The sequence below is a fragment of the Phyllobates terribilis genome, unplaced genomic scaffold (assembly GCF_046119375.1).
Source record: "Phyllobates terribilis strain yellow unplaced genomic scaffold, ASM4611937v1 Scaffold_11__3_contigs__length_659146591, whole genome shotgun sequence".
NCBI lineage: Eukaryota > Metazoa > Chordata > Amphibia > Anura > Dendrobatidae > Phyllobates > Phyllobates terribilis.
The window spans coordinates 128973132-128997847 of record NW_027362771.1 but is presented as its reverse complement, the minus strand read 5'-3'; the positions used below and the strand labels follow the sequence as shown (position 1 = coordinate 128997847).

At 43.5% G+C, this 24716-nt stretch overlaps 1 protein-coding gene across 1 annotated transcript in view; it reads right to left on the bottom strand.

The window, feature by feature from the left end:
- Positions 1-24716, bottom strand: part of OTOGL (otogelin like) — a 346660-nt gene that overhangs the window by 291728 nt on the left and 30216 nt on the right. The window contains exons 7-8 of the mRNA XM_073651595.1: positions 19219-19340; positions 15467-15672 (exon numbers count right to left, since the gene is read on the bottom strand). Coding sequence (XP_073507696.1) covers positions 15467-15672; positions 19219-19340 — 328 coding nt within the window. The remainder of the gene's footprint in view (positions 1-15466; positions 15673-19218; positions 19341-24716) is intronic.

The following is a 24716-nucleotide window of genomic DNA, read 5'->3' as shown; positions in this document are numbered from 1 at the left end:
TATGTATGGCCTCCTCATCCCCCAATCCTGGTATGCATGGCCCTCTCATCCCCCAATCCTGGTATGCATGGCCTCCTCATCCCCCAATCCTGGTATGCATGGCCTCCTCATCCCTCAACCCTGGTATGTATGGCCTCCTCATCCCCCAATCCTGGTATGCATGGCCTCCTCATCCCCCAATCTTGGTATGTATGGCCTCCTCATCCCTCAACCCTGGTATGTATGGCCTCCTCATCCCCCAATCCTGGTATGCATGGCCCTCTCATCCCCCAATCCTGGTATGCATGGCCTCCTCATCCCCCAATCCTGGTATACATGGCCTCCTCATCCCTCAACCCTGGTATGTATGGCCTCCTCATCCTTAATCCTGGTATGCATGGCCTCCTCAACCCCCAATCCTGGTATGCATGGCCTACTCATCCACCAATCCTAATATGTATGGTCCCCTCATCCCCCAATCCTGGTATGCATGGACCCCTCATCCCCCAATCCTGGTATGTATGGCACCCCTCATCCCCCAATCCTGGTATGCATGGCCCCTTCATCCCCAAAATCCTGGTATATATGGCACCCCGCATCCCCCAATCCTGGTATGCATGGCCCTCTCATCCCGTCATCCTGGTATACATGGCCCCCCTCATCCCCCAATCCTGGTATGTGTGGCCCCCTCATCCCCCAATCCTGGTATGTATGGCCCCCTCATCCCACAATCCTGGTATGTGTGGCCCCCTCATCCCTCAATCCTGGTATGTGTGGCCCCCTCATCCCCCAATCCTGGTATGTATGGCCCCCTCATCCCACAATCCTGGTATGTGTGGCCCCCTCATTCCCCAATCCTGGTATGTATGGCCTCCTTATCCCCCAGTCCTGGTATGCATAGCCCCCTCATCCCCCAATCCTGGTATGCATGGGCCCCTCATCCCCCAATCCTGGTATGCATGGCCCCCTGATCCCTAAATCCTGGTATACATGAGCCCCTCATCCCCCAATCCTGGTATGCATGGCCCCCTCATCCCTAAATCCTTGTATGTGTGGCCCCCTCATCCAGCAATACTGGTATGTGTGGCCCCATCACTGTACAAACAAGAAATAAACACTTATACACACCTTCCTTCCTCACATCTGCTTCAGCGCCACTGCGTCCTGCTGCCAGGCAGCTCATGTCGTCATCTGAGCAGCGCGTGCTCTCAGATGCTGATGTGAGCTGCTGCTGGCAGCATATTCACTACTCTCCATGCCAGGACTATGGGAATGGAGAAGAGTGAATATGCATTCTCTTTAGTAGCGGGCACTGTCAGCAGGAACCGCGGCTCAGTGCTCCTCCATGCCTGCTACTACAGAGAATGAATACTCACTCTTCTCGATGCCCATGGGAGTGGAGAAGAGGGAATATTCATGTCACTTTAGCAGCGGGCACACGTGGCAGCTGCAGCAACGGCTACTGTGTGTGCCCCGCTCCTCCGCTGCCGCAACCTCCCTCCCCCTAATTCTCACCTATCCTCCTCATTCCCCCACGGCTTCATGGCCCTCCCAGCTCATGGGCCCCCTCGGCTCATGGGCCCCATAGCAGTGGCATGGCCTGCCACCATTGGTGGTATGCCACTGGCTTGAGTATAAGCCAAGGCCACTAATTTTACCACAAAAAAATGGGAAAACGTATTGACTCGAGTATAAGCCTAGGGTGGAAAATGCAGCAGCTACTGGTAAATTTCCCCATCCTTGTATGTATGGCACCCCTCATCCCCCAATCCTGGTACATATGGTACCCCTCATTCCCCAATTCTGGTACGTATGGCACCCCTCATCCCCCAATCCTGGTACGTGTGGCAACCCTCATCCCCCAATCCTGGTATGTATGGTACCCCTCATCCCCCAATCCTGGTACGTATGGCACCCCTCATCCTCCAATCATGGTACGTATGGCACCCCTCATCCCCCAATTCTGGTACGTATTGCTCCCTCATCCCCCAATCCTGGTATGCATGGTACCCCTTATCCCCCAATCCTGGTATGCATGGCCTCCTCATCCCCCAGTACTGGTATGCATGGCCTCCTCATCCCCCAATCCTGGTATGTATGGCCTCCTCATCCCCCAATCCTGGTATGCATGGCCTCCTCATCCCCCAATCCTGGTATGCATGGCCTCCTTATCCCCCAATCCTGGTATGCATGGCCTCCTCATCCCTCAACCCTGGCATGTATGGCCTCCTCATCCCCTAATCCTAGTATGCATGTCCCTCTCATCCCCCAATCCTGGTATGCATGGCCTCCTCATCCCCCAATCCTGGTATGCATGGCCTCCTCATCCCCTAATCCTGGTATGCATGGCCTCCTCATCCCTCAACCCTGGTATGTATGGCCTCCTCATCCCCTAATCCTGGTATGCATGGCCCTCTTATCCCCCAATCCTGGTATGCATGGCCTCCTCATCCCTCAATCCTGGTATGCATGGCCTACTCATCCACCAATTCTGGAATGTATGGCCCCCTCATCCCCAATCCTGGTATGCATGGACCCCTAATCCCACAATACTGGTATGTATGCCCCCCTCCTCCCCCATTCCTGGTATGCATGGCCCCCTCATCCCCCATTCCTGGAATGCATGTCCCCCTCATCCCCCAATCCTGGTATGCATGGCCCCATCATCCCCCAATCCTGGTATGTATGGTCTCCTCATCCCCCAATCCTGGTATGTATGGCCTCCTCATCCCCCAATCCTGGTATGTATGGCAACCCTCATCACCCAATCCTAGTATGCATGGGCCCCTCATCCCCCAATCCTGGTATGTATGGCACCCCTCATCCACCAATCCTGGTATGCATGGCCCTCTCATCCCCCCATCCTGGTATACATGGCCCCCTCATCCCCCAATCCTGGTATGTGTGGGCCCCTCATCCCCCAATCCTGGTATGTATGGCCCCCTCATCCCACAATCCTGGTATGTGTGGCCCTCTCATTCCCCAATCCTGGTATGTATGGCCTCCTCATCCCCCAGTCCTGGTATGCATAGCCCCCTCATCCCCCAATCCTGGTATTCATGGACCCCTCATCCCCCAATCCTGATATGCATGGTCCCCTGATCCCTAAATCCTGGTATGCATGGCCCCCTCATCCAGAAATCCTGGTATGTGTGGCCCCATCAGTGCACAAGCAAGAAATAAACACTTATACTCACCTTTTTTCCTCACATCTGCTCCAGCGCCACTGCATCCTGCGGCCAGGCAGCTCATGTCGGCATCTGAGCAGCGCGTGCGCTCAGATGCTGATGTGAGCTGCTGCTGCCGGCATATTCACTACTCTCCACGCCGGGACTATGGGCGTGGAGAAGAGTGAATATGCATTCTCTTTAGTAACAGGCACTGTCAGCAGGAACCGCGGCTCAGTGCTCCTCCATGCCCGTAACTACAGAGAATGAATATTCCCTCGTCTCCATGCCCATGGGAGTGGAGAGGAGGGAATATTCATGTCACTTTAGCAGTGGGCACACGTGGCAGCAGCAGCAACGGCTACTGTGTGTACCCTGCTCCTTCGCTGCTGCAACCTCCCTCCCCCCAATACTCACCTATCCTCCTCGCTTCCCCACTGCTTCATGGCTCTCCCGACTCACAGGCCCCCTCGGCTCATGGGCCCCATAGCAGTGGCGTGGCCTGCCACCATTGGTGGTATGCCACTGGCCTTGTTCAATTGTGGAATGATTGTCCTTCAGAAAGAGTTTGCAACCATCGGTGTGTTTGATAAAGTGTTGATAAACAGTTCCATACAGTGCTGAGCCCTATTCCACAACTGATCTAAGCCAAAATATGGCAAGAATCACACAAATAAGTGAAGAGAAATGACAGTCCATCATTACTTTAAGACATTAAGGTAAAGTTACTCTGGAAAATTGCTAGACCCTAGAAGGTATCCTCAAATGCAGTCATAAAAATCATTAATCACTATGATGAAACTAGCTCTCATTAGTATCACTCCAAGAAGGATAAACCAAAAATTATAGTGGTGCTTGAAAGTTAGTCAACCCTTCAGAATTTTCCACATTTCTAAAAACATTTGACCTTAAACTGCATTACATTTTCACATAAGATCTAAAAGTAGGTAAAGAGAACTTCATTAAAGAAATCAGTCAAAAAAAATTTAAGGCACTGTTACCCAGCCTGACCACCACAGAATTCTGCAATGACACGCCATCCAATCTGGTTTGTACTTCGTGGCACAATCATTTGTGTTGTAACAGGACAATGACCCAAAACACACACCCCGGCTAAATTTATTTTATTTATTTTACTCACTTATATAGCACCATTAATTCCACAGCGCTTTACAGACGTTATTGGGACTGTCCTCTTTGGCGCTCACAATCTAAATTCCCTATTAGTATGTCTTTGGAGTATACAGTGGTGGCCAAAAGTATTGGCACCCCTGCAATTCTGTCAGATAATACTCAGTTTCTTCCTGAAAATGATTGCAATCACAAATTCTTTGGTATTATTATCTTCATTTAATTTGTCTTCAATGAAAAAACACAAAAAGAATTGTCCTAAAGCCAAATTGGATATAATTCCACACCAAACCTAAAAAAGGGGGTGGACAAAAGTATTGGCACTGTTTGAAAAATCATGTGATGCTTCTCTAATTCGTGTAATTAACAGCATCTGTAACTTACCTGTGGCACCTAACAGGTGTTGGCAATAACTAAATCACACTTGCAGCCAGTTAACATGGATTAAAGTTGACTCAACCACTGTCCTGTGTCCTTGTGTGTACCACATTGAGCATGGAGAAAAGAAAGAAGACCAAAGAACTGTCTGAGGACTTGAGAAACCAAATTGTGAGGAAGCATGAGCAATCTCAAGGCTACAAGTCCATCTCCAAAGACCTGAATGTTCCTGTGTCTTCTGTGCGCAGTGCCATCAAGAAGTTTAAAGCCCATGGCACTGTGGCTAACCTCCCTAGATGTGGACGGAAAAGAAAAATTGACGAGAGATTTCAACGCAAGATTGTGCGGATGGTGGATAAAGAACCTCGACTAACATCCAAACAAGTTCAAGCTGCCCTGCAGTCCAAGGGTACAACAGTGTCAACCCGTACTATCCGTCGGCGTCTGAATGAAAAGGGACTGTATGGTAGGATACCCAGGAAGACCCCACTTTTTACCCCGAGACATAAAAAAGCCAGGCTGGAGTTTGCCAAAACTTACCTGAGAAAGCCTAAAACGTTTTGGAAGAATGTTCTCTGGTCAGATGAGACAAAAGTAGAGCTTTTTGGGAAAAAGCATTAACATAGAGTGTACAGGGAAAAAAAAAGAGGCATTCAAAGAAAAGAACACGGTCCCTACAGTCTAACATGGCGGAGGTTCCCTGATGATTTGGGGTTCCTTTGCTGCCTCTGGCACTGGACTGCTTGACCGTGTGCATGGCATTATGAAGTCTGAAGACTACCAACAAATTTTTCAGCATAATGTAGGGCCCAGTGTGAGAAAGCTGGGTCTCCCTCAGAGGTCATGGGTCTTCCAGCAGGACAATGACCCAAAACATACTTCCAAAAGCACTATAAAATGGTTTGAGAGAAAGCACTGGAGACTTCTAAGGTGGCCAGCAATGAGTCCAGACCTGAATCCCATAGAACACCTGTGGAGAGATCTCAAAATGGCAGTTTGGAGAAGGCACCCTTCAAATATCAGGTACCTGGAGCAGTTTGCCAAAGAAGAATGGTCTACAATTCCAGCAGAGCATTGTAAGAAACTCATTGATGGTTACCGGAAGCGGTTGTTCGCAGTTATTTTGGCTAAAGGTTGTGCAACCAAGTATTAGGCTGAGGGTGGCAATACTTTTGTCTGGCCCATTTTTGGAGTTTTGTGTGAAATGATCAATGATTTGATTTTTGCTTCATTCTCTTTTGTGTTTTTTCCTTGCAAGCAAATTAAATGAAGATAATAAGACCAAAGAATTTGTGATTGCAATCATTTTCAGGAAGAAACTGAGTATTATCTGACAGAATTGCAGGGGTGCCAATACTTTTGGCCACCACTGTATAAGGGTTATGTGACCAAGAAGGAGAGGTATGAGGTGCTGCATAATGTCCCACTATGGCCTTTACAACTGAGATAGTTTGAGATAAGTTGGACCACAGAGAGAAAACAAAGCAGCCAAGAAGTGCTCAACAGCACCTCTGGGAACTCTTTCATCACTGTTGAAAAGCTATTCCAGGTGACTATCTGGTGAAGCTGCTTGAGAGAATGCTAAGGATGTGTATAGTGGTCTCACAGATGCAACACGTAAAGCACACACGAAGATATCCATGTCCGTGTGTGCTTTACGTGTTGCATCTGTGTGCGGCATCAGGATCACACGGACAGGCGCCTGGGAATCAGCGCTACAATTAGCACTGTTCCCATGTGTCGGTGCTGAACGCTGCCCTCACCATGGTTCCCTGCCAGCGCTGTGATCAGCACCAGCAGGCATAGTGATGAGGTTAGTGGTCTGCTCCCGTTGTCCCCACCTGTAAAAATAAGAATAAAATAATAAAATCCATGTACTCACCTCTCCTAGGTGTCCCCTGCTGTAATACATGTGACCGCTGATGCCGAGAAGCCGAGGAGAATGAGTCGCTCCGGAGCTGTGCTCAGTGAGTGACAGCACACCACTCCTGAGCTGCAGATCCGGAGAGGCTAATTCTCCCCAGCTTCTCGACTTCAGCGGTCACATGGATTACAGCGGGGGACACCTAAGAGAAATGAGTACATGGATTTTATTATTTTATTCTTATTTTTACATGTGGGGAAACTGAGGGAGAAGACTACCACTACCCTCATCATTGTCACTGCTGGTGTTGGTATCAGCGCCGGCAGGAACCATGATGAGGGCAGTCTTCAGCACCTGCGTTTGAGAACAGCGCCATTCCCAGGCACCGGTGCGTGTCACACAGATGACACACGGATGTCATCCGTGTGGTACATTTTGCGGACCGTGTATCTGCAAAAAAACGGACTTGTCTCTGTGTGGAGCACACGGACACACGGTCCGTGAAAACGCACTGAGATGTGCACAGACCCATTCATTTGATTGGGTCTGCGTGTGTCAGTGTCTCTGGTACGTGTGGAAACTGTCACCACTCGTACCGGAGATACTGACTCCTAACAGAGCTCCTTACACATATTCAGATTTCTTTCATACATGTTTCTTTATTCCTTGACTAGATATGTGTTCATTTGAGGTTTACCTGCCTTCAGTCTGAATCACGTTCCAATAAGAACAAGGAAAACCATTGCATGAAAAGGTGTGTTCAAACTTTTGACTGGTACTGTAGAAATTGGGGCATATACCCTTATAATGTTTCACATTTAGCTCAGAACTTGACTAGATACATCAACTTTATGATTGTGGTTTATGATGGATGATAAACAATTATTTGACTTTTGACCAGTTTTTAGTGCCAAAATTTTGGCACAATTTGGTGCATCTTAAGCTACAACCCTTTCCCACTGAGTCATGCCCCTTGATGGATGAGGAATGAAAAGTATTTAAAATACCTAATAAATGTGACTCACAATGTGGGTGCATTTTAAATAGTAAATCTATCCCACTGTTTTCACAGAGGGCCTTGTCAGTTATCCTGTTTACTGTTTTTATGTCTGTTATATAATTAATACTTAAATGGCTCAAAAAGTAACAATTCTGATCATCCTATTTGAGGACACCATTTCTATATACATATATATATTTATATTAGAGGGCATTCCTACACACTCTGACACATGTCAATCAGTATCAGGCTGGGCAGGTCACTCTTTTACAAGGCGTTATCAATTTGTCAACATAGTAATCTATTAATGGAAATTTGACCATTAGCTTTTAGGGGGATATTCGCTCTTGGTAGAAATCTATGCACGTGTTATAGAAATAACCACATTTCAGATTTGCAGAACTAATTTCAAAGTCACAGAACTGAAACAAGTCTGCCACCCAAAAGGTTAATCCAACCCTGGCAGCGATCCGATCTGCTGCAAATAATAAATGAGACCTCAGATTTCCACACTAGTTAATAATAGCCGTCCATTCTGGTGCACAACAGATTTTATGGCTTCTAATAAGATCCACTGTAATATTTGATACTCATATACAGCATGTAACAGGAGCATAAAAGGGTGAACAACGTCTGAGTGTGCAATTTTTATTTTTTTCTTTCATTTAAAATCTTTTCTTTCAACGGAATAAAAAGTTCTAGATTTAAATATAAACTTTAGGTGATCCGCTATAGCAATCCTGACATCTGCTGGCTAAAGAGAAACATTATATTATGCATACTATCAGAGACTGTACAAGATTTTACATTATGAATCATATAAATATGTGAAAAAATGTAGCTTCTAACCAGAGAGTGAGATCTACCTCTGTTTCCCTATCAGAATTATTAATTAGGAAATCCTTGCACCACTGGTCTTGAATCTTTAGCTCTTATGCTATGACTATAGAGGCAGGCTAGCACATTTTCATTAGCATAGCTACTCAGCCACAAGCTGGAGACCATTGCCCTCGGTCTAATTTGGATTTATTTTTTTTATATGTGCATGATAGAAAATGTATTATTTTAATGTCCTACAACTGAATTCCATTCATTTCTGTTCAGTTTGTCCCTTTTTACCATCAGTGTGACATAAGTTTCTCTTGTTCAAAAAAAACCCCAAAACAATTCCAAATATTACCAAAATATGACCAGGCCAAGTTTTACAATTCTGACCAGTATCAACTTATGAGGTAATATCTCTGGAACGCTTCAATGGATCCACCTGATTTTGATATTGTTTTGTCGAGACATACTGTACTTCATGATAGTGGTAAAATTTGTTCAATATGACTTGCGTTTATTTGGAAAAAAAATGAAAATTTGGCGAAAATTTTGAAAATGTTCAAACTTTTCATTTTTATGGCCTTAAATCAGAGAGTCATTTCACGCAAAATAGTTCATAAATAACATTTTCCACATGTCTACTTTACATCAGCACACTCAAAGGATTCATTCACAATAATGAGGCAGCAGAGTTACTCTGGCCTCTGTTTAGCGGTGTCCTTTTTTTTCAGAACTGCACAAAACTGTGGCCAACGGCGCTTTTATGAATGCCTAAAAAGACGGACACTGCTGTATCACAGGTAAACAGCATCCACAGTGTCTCCATCGCCTCATTATAGGGAATCTTCCATCCTGGCTTCCGTCTGAATCACATATTTCAGAGATTTACACGGAAACCCCGGTGTAAGTGCTCAGCACAGAGCACAGGATAAATCGAGCCTTACTGTGATCTTTGGGAGGCAGAATAAACAAATCAACAGCAGGTGAAGAATTGGATTTATTTATTTTTATGCCATTCCTCGTGCGGTATAAGTGATATGACGACTTTATTCTTCAGGTCGGTGCGATTACAGCGATAACAGATTTATTGCATGTTTTTATGATTGGCAGCTGCCACACACTAAAAGACACTTTTTTTTGCAAAAACTAGTTTTTGAATCGCCATATTTTGAAAGCTTTTCCATATTTCAGCAGAGTCATGTGAGGTCTTGTTTTTTGCGGGACTAGTTGACATTTTATTGGTACCATTTGGCTCTGGGTCAGAATCAGCTGACACCCAGCAATAATCGCATGCGTGCAGCCTCTGTGCACGCAAAATCACCTGGACGTATCCATACGTCCAAGGTCGATGGACATATGGATACGTCTAAGGTCGTGATGGGGTTAAAGGGAATCTATCACCAGGCTTTTGCGACCTCATCTGAGAGCAGCATAATGTAGGAAAAGAGACCCTAATTCCAGCGGTGCATCAGTTGTGACACAATCAGAGTTTTCTCTGCTGTAGAAGCAGCAGAGCTCAGTGTTATGATCTGCAACATGAACTAAGGAAAGATAGGGGAAAGCTGTCCCTACAGTAAGACTAAGCTGAATCCCTACGATGTAGCAGGCTGCCTGTTCCTAGCGAACAGATCCGCCTTAGTCCTCGGCTAGTCTGAACGAGGACCTATAGCATTAAGGGAGGGGTCCCTAAAAGAACTAAGGACTGGGACAAAAAATGGGACACCTCCTAAACAGAGAAGTTGTTGCAGAACACAAAAGACAAACTGACAAAAAGGTACTAGAGGTCCAGAAGGACCAAGCAAACTGACAGAGATATGTTCAGAAGCACCTGGCTAGAGAAACAGTCAAACACTGAAGTCCAGCACAGCCAAAAAGGACGGAGTTGGAATATAAAGGCAGATGGTCATGTGACCTCAAAACACAAGATGGAAAAAAAACAAACAGGAGGGTTCTAACAGTACCCCCTCTTTTATGAGGATCCTCCGGATCCTCCAGGCCCAGGCCTATGCGGAAACCTCTTGTGGAAAGCTTTAACAAGCCTAGGAGCAGAGACATCATCTGTCCTTACCCAGGAGTTGTCTTCGAGACCGAAACCCTTCCAGGAGACAAGATACTGTAATCTCCCTCTATGCCATCTAGAATTCAAGATACGAGAAATTTCATATTCGCCGTCTTCCACCACAGCAGGAACTGTGACAGTGGCATCCCTATCAGACACATCAGCCTTTTTCAACAAAGAAACATGAAACACAGGATTACTCTTCCAGGAAGTAGGGACATCCAACCTAACAGCAGACGGGTTAACAACCTGAAGCACTTTAAATGGACCCACAAACTTAGGACCCAGTTTTTAAGAGGGAATCCTCAACTGCAGGTTCTTTGAGGACAACCAAACCATGTCACCCACAGTAAACAAAACCTCCTTACATTTCCTGTCAAAATACTTCTTGGACTTCTTGTTAGCCTCTTGAAGGTTGCAACGTACATTAGTCCAAACTCTCTCCAAATCACCAGAAAAATTCTCCTCCTCCGGCACCGTTGACCCCAATTTGGAGAACGAACCAAAAGACGGATGTCTCTCAGTACAACATAAAAAAGGAGAACACCCAGCAGAGGAGGATGTATAATTGTTAAGAGCAAATTCCGCGAGAGACAGAAACTCAGACCATACCTCTTGATTGTCCGCCACAAAACAACGCAAAAACTGTTCTACATCCTGGTTCTTTCTTTCAGTCTGTCCATTACACTCAGGATGATACTCAGACGAAAATGACAAATGGACTCCCAACCTGTCACAAAAAGCACGCCAAAAGCGAGCCACAAACTGAGGTCCTCTATCAGAAACAATATCCGTGGGAACGCCATGAAGCTTGACAATCTCCTTAGCAAACGCCTTAGTGAGTGTCTTGGCGCAGGGTAACTTAATGAATGGAACCAAATGACACATCTTACTAAAACTTTCAGCATCTGAAACAGTTGGTACTGGAAGCCTGTGCTAGCATTTCTTCTGCGGTGTTGCTATCAGTGTGTTAAGAGTGGGAGAAGAGGGTTGCATTGACAATCCAACACAATGGGCAGCACTTTGAACACATTTTATAAGTGGTCATAAACTTGTAGAAAAACTCATGACGGAATGAAGTTACATTAAAACCAAGCACCCCATTGTTTTTCTTATGAAATTCTCAATAAGTTTGATGTGTCACATGACCCTCTTCCAGTTGAAAAAAAGAAAGTTGGACCCAAAATGACCGACTTCAAAATGGCCACCATGGTCAACACCCATCGGGAAAAGTTTTCCCCCTTCCATATACTAATGTGCCACAAACAGGAAGTTGATATCACCAACCATTCCCATTTAATTTAGGTGTGTCCATATAAATGGCCCACCCTGTACATTGTATATTTACAGCAATCTGCTAATCAGTAGTGGGGGTGGTTAGACCAGGAGGTATGAGGTCAGGTGTCCTGTAGTGGATTGAAACTACAGGACACAACCTAGTAAGTGACACATCACTGAAATCAGGGTCTTAGCCCCTACCTCATGGTGTTCTCAGAATACATTGAAGAAAACCTGCTGACAGATTCCCTTTAACCTCTTCCCTTTTCATTTCTGAGCTTTCATTTTTCTCCTCCCCTTCTTCAAAGAACCATAACTTTTTTATTTTTCTGTCGACTATATAAGGGCTTGTTTTTTGCAGGACGACTTTTCATTTTGAATGACTCAATTTGTTTTAACATTCAATTTACGGGGAATTTGTAAAAAAAATAAAATTCTATCATGGTTTTTTGGGTTTAGATTTTCTACAACGTACAATATGTAGTAAAAATTACTCTGAATTGTTATTCCTCAGGTCAGCACAATTATGGTGATACCAAACTAGTGTAATTTTATTTTTCATTTAAGTAAAAAAAAAGTTAGAAATTTGAAAGAATTATTATTTTTTTGTATCACCATTTTCCGACCTGTGATGGTTTTACTGATACCATACTAGGGTAGATATGATGTTGCAATCTGTTCTTATTGCATTTTTTAGGAAGGAGTGAATTTCATAGCAAGACAAAGATGGGCAGCCACTGGAGCCTTCAGCAGATCCCCTGCTTTCATAGTGACTCATCTGTGCCCACTCAATTGCGTTACAGGACACCTATGAGAGCCTGTACATGAGGAAACTCGCCTGCATTCTATTTAAACTCCACTGTCAAAGGTTGGCAGCAGCGTTTAAATGGTCAACAGCAACACTCGGGCCCCGGCTGTTAGAGACAGATGCCGGCTATTTAATAGCCGGTATCTGCCACATGTCCTAAGTAGTGATGATCGAATATGCCTCATTAACCCTTTCGGCGAGCACGCTCGGCATTTCATTCATTGTTAGACAGCCATGACACTTGCAGGCGCGGCGACAATGAATGAAATGTCGAGCACGCCAAAATACTCGGCGAGCACCCGAGCGTGCTCTACGATAGGGTTAATGAGGCATACTCACTAAGCCCTCTCTACACGTGATCACCCCCAAAATAACTTTCATATAAGTTATATTTGCCTAAAGGGTTAAACAGGACAAAATAAAAAGCACTTGGAGGACACAAGGATGACATCTGATTGCAGCCCTTTTTTGATGAATCTATGAAAAATCAAATCAAAATTGGACGTCTTTTTTATGGTGTTTTTTCATTCATTTTTTTTTTCTTGCTGCCAACTGGCCTGCAAAAAAAAGGTATGTGAACATACCCTTAAGCGCTAATGGTTACATGTTCTATTTGTGAAAAAGATGGCTAGAACACATACGTCAAAAACGTAGGCATTATTAAGGCATAAGACAATGCAACAAGAACAGAAAAAGTGACAACATCGCAGTGCCTTTTTCCTACTGTGACCAGCACTGTCACTATGAGTTCTACCTGGCTGCTGACTGGCACAGAACACCTCTAAACAAGCAGGTCAAGAGTCAACTCACATTATCTGCTTATCTGAAAACAGAAATGTAGCAGGATACTTCATTATTCTTGATAAAGTGTCTAATTTAGCCTCTTACCATGAACATAGCCATTCCTAAAGATGGACAATTTTTACAAATAAATACAAAATGATAGATGGGTAAAAATCATTGTATTCTAAAAATATTAAAAATATTTTTTATCCCATTGCTGAGGATTTACATTATTATTTTGTTGCTGTGTAAACAATCCTCCATTAGTGACAGTGATTGGCAAATTGAATACAAACTATATATTTTGTTTTTTTATGCTATGTTTAATGTCTCATTCACCACTTCATTACGTGTGTCCATTTCCAGTACGTGCGGCATCCGTTTCTTTCACGGACACAACATGTACCCATTATTATCTGTGGTTCTATTCACATGTCTGTGTTTTTACATGGACTGTGTGTCAGTGCAAAACACTCGGAAACATGTTAGTTTTTTCTGGTAGCACGGATGACAAGGGCCAATACAAGTCTATGGGTCCGTGTAAAACAGGTACAGCACACGGATGGCATCAGTGTATAATCCATGTGCAGTCATTTTTTAACAGTATAGGAGAAAAAATAAAGAATAGGAGAAGTTTTGTAATTTATTTCTTCATCCATCCTTGAAAAACACCGATGACTTACTGATGGTAAATAGAAACACATGGACCATACACTGATGGTAAAAATAGACACACGGACCGTATGTGAGAGGGAGATGTGTGGACATTGCTGTGGTATCAGACTCCAGCCTCAAGAGGTCGCTGTTGCCTCTGAAAGGGACTCTATGGTGGACTTGATGGTGATTTAGTCAGTGAAAGCAGGAAGTAAGAAGAGGAGGGAGATCGTGGAGTTGCTTCAAAAGCTCTGTGTCTGCAGTGTGCTGGGAGCTGAGCAGGACTTTGAGTAAAGGTGAAACTATGCCCGTGACTCTTGCCAGAGAGTTACTTGGGGGGATGACTACGGTGGTATGAAGAGTTGGATTCCCCCCAAGGTATCTGTTTGACGTGAAGGGCCATCTGCTAACCTGTCAGACCGAAACTGTGCTTCTGTGACAACTCCAGGTCCTCTCCTCGGTCTCCCAGCTAAGTGACCGGTCGGACGATCATACAGCTTCTTCAGAGATCAGTTAATGGTCGTTAAGTCCTGAGCTCAGGCCCCACCACAGGGATCCCGGTGGGTGCGTGCACGCAAACTATAGAAAGAATTTGGCTTCAAACACAGGTTCTCAGAGACATTGTTTGCTAACAGGGCTGGGTGAACCTTAGCTAGCTTCTCCACTCAGCGGGTAAGCTTGTATATAGATAGAATAACAGTATTATAATCATAGAGAATTGTTACGTTTGTGAACTGTTGCACTGCACCACTGCAGGGGCCACCTCTTGCACCCATCTTATTACATAATTGCTCTGGGTAACACTCGGTTACCGCATTAGGCGGAATTACTGTTTAGGCAAATTATAGTTTATCTTTTAGTACATCCTGGTCCTGTCAGTTGTGCAGCACAGAGGTCCTAGCTGTCCTGAGCTGGGTGTGTGTGAAGTCTATCTGTGTTCCTTTCTTGCATTGCTGGAGCAACCTAGTTTTTGTTCTTAGTAAAAAGGTGTTCCCTAACAAATTGTCTGCTAGTATCCCTTGTCCTTGGTCCGCTGTATTCTGAGAGAGACGTCCCCGGTACACGGTCTACACGTACACCGATGATACACTGATGGTAAAAATGGTCACACGGATCATACACTGATGACACACTGATGGTAAAAACGGACACATGGACCGTACACTAATAACACACTGATGGTAAAAATGGGCACACGGACCGTACACTGATTACACACTGATGCACAACACTGATGACACTGGTACGGTTTTTTCATGTACATGTTTAAACACAGTTATACAGTGCCAACATAAAATAAACATGCTTGGCCTATATAATACCAACCACATTCAGTTATCACTGCTACGTACTGCCCACACAATTATCAAGTAATACATGCCCCCATGATAGTCTTATTCTGTACAGTGAGCGCACCATGCAATGAAAATAAAAATGTATACAAACATAGTACCAGTGTGTGTATAATGTTAATGTGATGGCAATTATTGTGCACATTGAAAAATTGAAAAAAAGAAAACATTGTATTTGGGGAACTTACTGTGCTGTATGATCAGATCATCTGACCAGTTGCCGTTAAAGTTTCCACATAAGCCGCAGGGTTTTCCTTTATGGTCTTCTGTTAGCTTGATATATATTCCAGAGCCTCCATCCCAGGCAAGAGAAAATCCAAAGGTTGTCTTCACCAAAATGTAGTCAGCTAGTCTCTCAATAAATACATTTTCTACTGTTTGTGGGAGCAACAACCTAAAAAGGTGGTAAATAATGGTCACCGATAAATGTAGGACTGTGCATTATATTCTTATCTTAGTCTTTTTGTAGCTGCATCCCTTTCGGTCAAAGCTGTGCGAAGATTCATATGACTGCCCTTATATCATTTATCATATATACTTTTTATCAATCCTACTTGGTAACGTTGGATAATATCCTGTTTGTGTGTAGTAATTATGGGTTGTGACATGTTTTGGGGATTTTTTTCATAGTTACATAGGATGAATAAAGAAACAAGACCATCAAGTTCAACCTTCCTCCACTAGTTATACATTCTCTATCACTAGATCACTTATTCGACCACGGCCCCACTATCAGTATTTGGTCAGTATTCGGTCAGTATTTTTTCTCAGGAGTGGGAGCCAAAACTAGGAGTGGGTGATAAGTGCAGAATTGGTGACTTGTTTCTATTATACCTTTTCTCTGATTGTTCCTCACCTGGTTTTGGCTCCCACTCCTGAGAAAAAATACTGACCAAATACTGATAGTGGGGCCGTGACCTTTCGGAAAATGTATTGGGTGTTCTCTGGTCCTTTGTAAGATCTTGGGAAGGAATAAGTGATGTGCCAGTCCTTTGTAAAGACCCCACATGTATTTATACATATAAATGAGAATAAAGTTTTTAAAAGTTTGACAAATTAACGAACATGTAAAAAAAAACATTACCATTACCCTGGGACACAGAGGGAATACAATTTGATGGGACTAATGATATTGTTAGACACAAATTGATGTTGGTCCAATGGAGAAGATAACAAGAGAAGAAGCACTAAAGAAAGGCGATCTTGGTCGCAATTTGCACCTCATTCATTGTGACTAAGGTTGCCTTCCTATAACGCTTCATCTCCTCTTATATTCTCTATTGGACCAAAGGCAATCTGTGCCTGATGAAGGTCCAAGTATTCCAAGTATAAGACCGAAACGTAACAGTTTTTTTTGTTGGATTGCCTTACAATAAAATCTATCTTCATTTTGGAGTGCCACACATTTTTATTTTTGATTTATGGAATGTAGAACTCTTCTTCTTATAAGAGTGCCATATATCCTCATACCTAGGGACATTGTTAGACATGTTCTTCACCTAAATGATTTGTATGAAATCTCAATAATTATGTGGGTTTGGACGAGAATGGCTTGATTTTTCATTCTGCATGTGCCAACCCTTCCTAATTTAGAAGCACTTTAGACTGGTTGCTACGATACAGTACCTAACAACTACAGCCTTTTATACTGGGCTTTAGTCTACACGTCTTTTAGCGACCGGCCGCTCTCAGATTACTCAGGTCTTCAGTTCCAAGCCGAATTGGCATTGAGCTGGGGCCAATGGGGAGGACTGGCTTGGCTGATAAAGGATGCAGTGCACTTAGTGACAAATTAATCAGATTTTTTTTCCAACTAAATGTAGATAGAGAGCCTTAGTAAAGGACACTGAGCAGTTTAATTTGCCTCTTGCTTAAATTAGAACATGTGAATACTGTAATATACTCTACCAAGGGCATAAGACATATTCCTCTACTTTTAGGAAACACAGCTCCCCTTTTCCTGCTTGTAGATTTGATTATTATTATTATACAGTGAATATTAGAAATGGAAGAGCTAAACATGGAGAAAGGGGATAGTAAGGGGATGCAGCTGCAGCAGTGACTTTCCCTCTCAGTGATTGAGTGGGTCTGCTTTAAGAGATGGATGTATTTGTTTTTCGGCATCAGACTGTGTCTAAAACGCTGCAGAAACGCTTAAAAAACGCATGGTAGAAGGCCTGCCATGTTCCCCAATGATAATCCGCATGTGCTTTGCACATGCTGCGGAAATTTCCGCCGTGGATTATCATTGTGGAAAAAAACGCAGCACTACCAATTATTTTGCGGAAGCGCTGTGTTTTCGTCGCCATTGACTTGCATTAGAACGCATGGATTCCGCTTCACTAGATAAGCACATGCGGAATACATGCGTTCAGTGTGCAGATGGTACCCAGGTGTGGAGGACAGGAGACTCTCCTGCGGACACGGGTACCATAGAAAACTGTAAAAAAAAGAATAAAATAAAAAATAAATGTTATACTTACCTTCTGATGGCCCGCGGTGCGCTCGTCCTCCCTTGCCGGCAGATCGCGATGGACTGAAGGACCTGCGCTGACGTCATAGTCATGTGACGGGTCACGCGACGCTGACGTCAGCATGTCCTACAGTGTACCGTGATCTGCCGGCTGCCAGGATGGAGCGAAGCAAGACTGCGGGGGCCATCGGAAGGTAAGTATAGATTTATTTTTTTATTTTTAACCATTCTTTGGGATCACACTATATAAATCCATGCCGGTTGCATGGATCTATATAGTGTGACCAAGTTGACAAGCACTTTCCAAGTGATGCTAAAATCGCTTGGAAAGCATTTGTCAACCCGCATGCAGAAATGCTTGTGAAGAACGCTTGACTTCCGCATGTCCCTGGCAGGAAAAACACATGTACAATCCGCATGTACAATCCGCATGCGTTTTTTTCTGCCAGGGAGATGCAGAAACGCTCAGGAAAAAATCCTGAGCATTTCTGCATCGTGGGCACATAGCCTTAATAAACTTTACAGAATGTAAACCCTGTTTCCCAACACTCAGTGACACTGCCCATGTTCAGTAAATCTTTTCCATGTTGTGGCCCTCTGCTTTCTCTGTCCGCAGGGTGCAGAAGTCCGCTGACAGAGAAAGCAGGGGGCTACAACATGGAAAAGCACCAACAGAGACCAGAGACTATGGAAAACTCACACAAAGACACACACAAGGGATGAAAATTAGAGTCAAACACCCATAAGAAGGTGGGTACAATTTAAAGGGAATACATCACCCGTTTTTTGCCGCCTAATTTGAGAACAGCATCATGTTGGGGCAGAGACCCTGATCCTGAAAATGTGTCACTTACTGGGCTGCTTAGTGTAGTTTTAATAAAATTACTGTTTTATCAGCAGGAGATTATCATCACAGGACTCGTAAACCTGCTGCTAGGTAGTCAAGCATATTCATGAGCTCTTTAAATCCCCGCCCCATCACTGATTGTCAGCTTTTTGAGTATACTGTACATAAACAGAAAGCTGCCAATCATTGTTATGGGCGGGGTTATACAGAGATCAACATTCAGAGAACTGCTAGATATGCAGCAGATAAAACAGGGATTTTATCAAAATGACAGCAAGCTGCCTATTAAGTGACACTTTCCTGGAATCAGGGTGTCTTCCCCTACATTATGCTTCTCTCAGATGGGATACCAAAAGCCAGGCGACAGATTCCCTTTGACCCCCTCTTATACTTCTGGAACCCGTAGCAATCATACACATATAGAGCTTGCACTCTTTTGAAGCAAGTGATTATTCTGTAAGTTGGCAACTGTTTTATGAATACAGTGAAATATATCTTTTTCTCAAATCATTACAATGGCAATCATACATGCTGTAAATTGAATAAATCAACCAATCTGATTTTTTCGGGTGAATGAGAATGAAAGTGTACATACAATGAGAAGAGTTTTGTTGCCTTACCTGATACCGCCTTTCCTCACTTCATAACCTGAAACAGTGATCTCCTCTTGGCTTGAGAAAAACATACTGATGGAACGTGGACAAGTATACACCGATCCCTCACACTTGGGACTGTTGTGAACCTAACAATAAAGCATAAGAAAAAAAAATCAGTTCATCTAATTTTTAGGAATTACCTACAGACACACGTATGAATACATGGACATATTTTCATAGAGTGCTCTGCTTCTAATAATCATTATATAGTTCACATGAAAGGCTGCGAATGAGTTCGTATTAGTTCCTCAGCTGAACACATACATCAGTTCAAAGCTTTATTACTCCTTTTTAGTTTTCCAACAAAGGAGGTTGGCATTCCAGGCATTCTTGGCCTTTTTACCGTCCCAAAGATTATTAAATTCTACAATCACAGCAATTAATCAGTGATGACTAAACAAAATAGTAGAAGACCTAAGTAAGTTACTATAGATTTGTAAAAATCTGTTGTTTTTGCCAATAAACAAAAATAGATTTCATTATAACCATATTGACCCTGACAAGCACAAAAGATAGACATATCCTTGGTTTGACTTGTGGATACAAAGCTCTGTGTTTGCGGCACCCATGTGGCACTTGTATTAATACATAATTACTAGTGTTGAGCGATACCTTCCGATATCAGGAAATATCGTATCGGATTGGATCGGGCCGATACCCAAAAAGTATCGGATATCGCCAATTCCGATACCGGAAACCAATGCAAGTCAATGGGACACAAATATCGGAATGAAAATAAACCCTTTCTTTCCTTGTAGGTTAATTCTACATGAAGTAAAACAACTAAGAATAATGTAGAATGACATGAAAAGCCGGCAATTCATCAGCGGCATTCACCGGTACCCGACAATTTACAACAGAAAGAATAGAGCTTCACACATAGATTAGGTAGATAGAACCATGTCAGTCACATATATATGAAGTACTGTGACAGTGTTGCTTACTGTACTTGTCATTTAGTGTAAAGGATTTATTTAAAAAAATATTAGTGTTTTCGTGCACCGTCTCTTTAAAAAAGCCGGCCGGCAATTCAGCATCTGTACCCGACAATTTATAATAGACAGAATAGAGCTTCACACATAGATTAGATAGATAGAAACATGTCAGTCACATATATATGAAGTACTGTGACAGTGTTGCTTACTGTACTTGTCATTTAGTGTAAAGGATTTATTTAAAAAAATATTAGTGTTTTCATGCACCGTCTCTTTAAGAAAGCCGGCCGGCAATTCAGCAGCGGTACCCGACAATTTATAACAGACAGAATAGAGCTTCACACATAGATTAGATAGATAGAAACATGTCAGTCACATATATATGAAGTACTGTGACAGTGTTGCTTACTGTACTTGTCATTTAGTGTAAAGGATTTATTTAAAAAAATATTAGTGTTTTCGTGCACCGTCTCTTTAAAAAAGCCGGCCGGCAATTCAGCATCTGTACCCGACAATTTATAATAGACAGAATAGAGCTTCACACATAAATTAGATAGATAGAAACATGTCAGTCACATATATATGAAGTACTGTGACAGTGTTGCTTACTGTACTTGTCATTTAGTGTAAAGGATTTATTTAAAAAAATATTAGTGTTTTCGTGCACCGTCTCTTTAAGAAAGCCGGCCGGCAATTCAGCATCTGTACCCGACAATTTATAATAGACAGAATAGAGCTTCACACATAGATTAGATAGATAGAAACATGTCAGTCACATATATATGAAGTACTGTGACAGTGTTGCTTACTGTACTTGTCATTTAGTGTAAAGGATTTATTTAAAAAAATATTAGTGTTTTCGTGCACCGTCTCTTTAAAAAAGCCGGCCGGCAATTCAGCATCTGTACCCGACAATTTATAATAGACAGAATAGAGCTTCACACATAAATTAGATAGATAGAAACATGTCAGTCACATATATATGAAGTACTGTGACAGTGTTGCTTACTGTACTTGTCATTTAGTGTAAAGGATTTATTTAAAAAAATATTAGTGTTTTCGTGCACCGTCTCTTTAAGAAAGCCGGCCGGCAATTCAGCATCTGTACCCGACAATTTATAATAGACAGAATAGAGCTTCACACATAGATTAGATAGATAGAAACATGTCAGTCACATATATATGAAGTACTGTGACAGTGTTGCTTACTGTACTTGTCATTTAGTGTAAAGGATTTATTTAAAAAAATATTAGTGTTTTCGTGCACCGTCTCTTTAAAAAAGCCGGCCGGCAATTCAGCATCTGTACCCGACAATTTATAACAGACAGAATAGAGCTTCACACATAGATTAGATAGATAGAAACATGTCAGTCACATATATATGAAGTACAGTGACAGTGTTGATTACTGTACTTGTCATTTAGCGTTAAAATAAAGGATTTATTTAAAAAAAAAATGGCGTGGGGTTCCCCTTAATTTTAGGCTCTAGCGGAGGTTAAGCAGACAGCTGGGGCAAATGTTTGAAGCCTGGGAAGGGGGTAATACCCACGGAGCTTCCCAGGCTACTAATATCAGCCCCCAGCTGAATACCTAGCCTTTACTAGCTATTAAAATGGGGGAACCCCCCAAAAAAAATAACGTGGGGTCCCCCCTAATTTAATAGCTAGCACAGGCTAGGCAGACAGCTGGGGGCTGATATTAATAGCCCAGGAAGGGTGCCATGAATATTGGCCCCCTCCCAGGCTAGAAACACCAGCCGTCAGCCGCCCCAGAAATGGCGCATCCATAGGATGCGCCAATTCTGGCACTTAGCCTCGCTCTTCCCACTGCCCTGGTGCGGTGGCAGGGGGTAATAGGGCTGGGGTTGATGTCAGCTTATAATGCCAGCTGACATCAAGCCCAGGTTAGTAATGGAGAGGCGTCTATAAGACACCCCCATTACTAACCCCATAGTCAAAGTTAAAGAAAAACACAAACACCCAGAATAAAGTCCTTTAATTGAAATAAGCACACAATTCTTTATTGTTCTAAATTAAACCATACTTACCATCACGCCCATTCCAGCTGAAGCCAACGATCTCCTGCAATAAAAGAAAAATAATAAAGCAACATCATCCTTACCTTTCAATGGTTCCCAGGACAGCTCCAGCTCTGCTACATCGAGATGACAGGCTGGACCGCAGCAGAACGCTGCCATCCAGCCTGTCATCCCGCAGACACTGAGAAGCGCAGGCATGCTTGCGCTCCTCAGTGTCTCTCTGTGACGTCATCCAGATGAGCCGAGTTCATGTCCAATGAACTCAGCTCACCTCATGCACGTTACTGACAGCGTGGGAAAATTCTCCTGCACTCAGCGCTTCAGCGTGAGAATTCTCCCACGCTGTCAGTGACATACATGAGGTGAGGTCATGTCCAATGAACTCAGCTCACCTCATGCACGTCACTGACAGCGTGGGAAAATTCTCATGCTGAAGTGCTGAGTGCAGGAGAATTTTCCCACGCTGTCAGTGACGTACATGAGGTGCGCCGAGTTCATTGGACATGACCTCGGCTCATCTTTATGCCGTCACAGCCAGACACTGAGGAGCGCAAGCATGCCTGCGCTTCTCAGTGTCTGCGGGATGACAGGATGGATGGCAGCGTTCTGCTGCGGTCCAGCCTGTCATCTCGATGTAGCAGAGCTGAAGCTGTCGTGGGAGCCATGGAAAGGTAAGGATGATGTTGCTTTATTATTTTACTTTTATTGCAGGAGATCGTTGGCTTCAGCTGGAATGGGCGTGATGGTAAGTATGGTTTAATTTAGAACAATAAAGAATTGTGTGTTTATTTCAATTAAAGGACTTTATTCTGGGTGTTGTGTTTTTTTAAATACTTTACTAGAAATTCATGGTGGTCATGTCTAATATTGGCGTGACCCCATGAATTTCGGGCTTAGGGCCAGCTGATAATGCCAAGCTGGCCTTAACCCCTTTATTACCCAGTGAGCCACCGCACCAGGGCCCTGGATGAGTTGGGTACAGCGCCAGAAGATGGCGCTTCTATGAACGCGCCATTTTCTGGGGCGGCTGCGGACTGCAATTTGCAGCGGGGGTGGCCCAGAAAGCTTGGGTCTCCCTGCGCTGCGGATTCCAGCCCCCAGCTGCCTAGTTGTATCTGGCTGGGCACAAAAATAGGGCGAAGCCCCACGCATTTTTTTTTTTAATTATTTCATGAAATTCATGGAATAATTAAGAAAAAAAGGGCTTCCCTATATTGTTGTGTCCGGCTAGGTACAAATAGGCAGCTGGTGGTTGGGGGCAGCCCGTTCCTGCCTGCTGTACCTGACTGGACACAAATATAGGGCGAAGCCCCACATAATTTTTTTTTAATTATTTCATGAATTTCCTGAAATAATTAAAAAAAAATTGACGTGGGGTTTTGCACTATATTTGTGTCCAGCCAGGTACAGCAGGCAGGAACGGGCTGCCCCCAACCACCAGCTGACTATTTGTACCTGGTTGGACACAACAATATAGGGAAGCCCTTTTTTTCTTAATTATTCCATGAATTTCATGAAATAATTAAAAAAAACAAAACGTGGAGCTTCTCCCTATTTTTGTGTCCAGCCAGGTACAACTAGACAGCTGGGGGATGGAATCTGCAGCGCAGGGAGGCCCAAGCTTTCTGCCCCCCCCCGCTGAAAATTGCAGTCTGCAGCCGCCCCGGAAAATGGTGCGTTCATAGAAGCTGGATGCTGTACCTGGCTGGCATACAAAAATATGGCGAAGCCCACGTCAAAAGTTTTGGGAAAAATTAATTAAAAAATAAATAATAATTTAGGGACTGCATCTTTATTAACTCCTCAAATGTCATTTAGTGTTAAAATAAAGGATTTATTTAAAAAAAAAATGGCGTGGGATCCCCCATAATTTTAGTCTCTAGCGGAGGTTAAGCAGACGGCTGGGGCAGATGTTTGAAGCCTGGGAAGGGGGTAAAACCCACGGAGCTTCCCAGGCTACTAATATCAGCCCCCAGCTGAATACCTAGCCTTTACTAGCTATTAAAATGGGGGACCCCCCCAAAAAAAATGACGTGGGGTCCCCCCTATTTTAATAGCTAGCAAAGGCTAGGCAGACAGCTGGGGGCTGATATTAATAGCCCAGGAAGGGTGCCATGAATAATGGCCCCCTCCCAGGCTAGAAACACCAGCCGTCAGCCGCCCCAGAAATGGCGCATCCATAGGATGCGCCAATTCTGGCACTTAGCCTCGCTCTTCCACGCTGCCCTGGTGCGGTGGCAGGGGGTAATAGTGGTGGGGTTCATGTCAGCGCCAGCTGCCATGAAGCCCAGGTTAGTAATGATGGGCGTCTATAAGACACCTCCATTACTAACCTACAAAGTGTTAAAAAGAAAAAACACACACTACACCCAGAAAAAAATAATTTATTTGAAATAAAACACACAATTTTATTTAATTCTTAGTTTACTAAAAATAATAGTTACCTGTCCATGTTCCTGCGCTGATCTCCCATGCACAGCTGTCACAT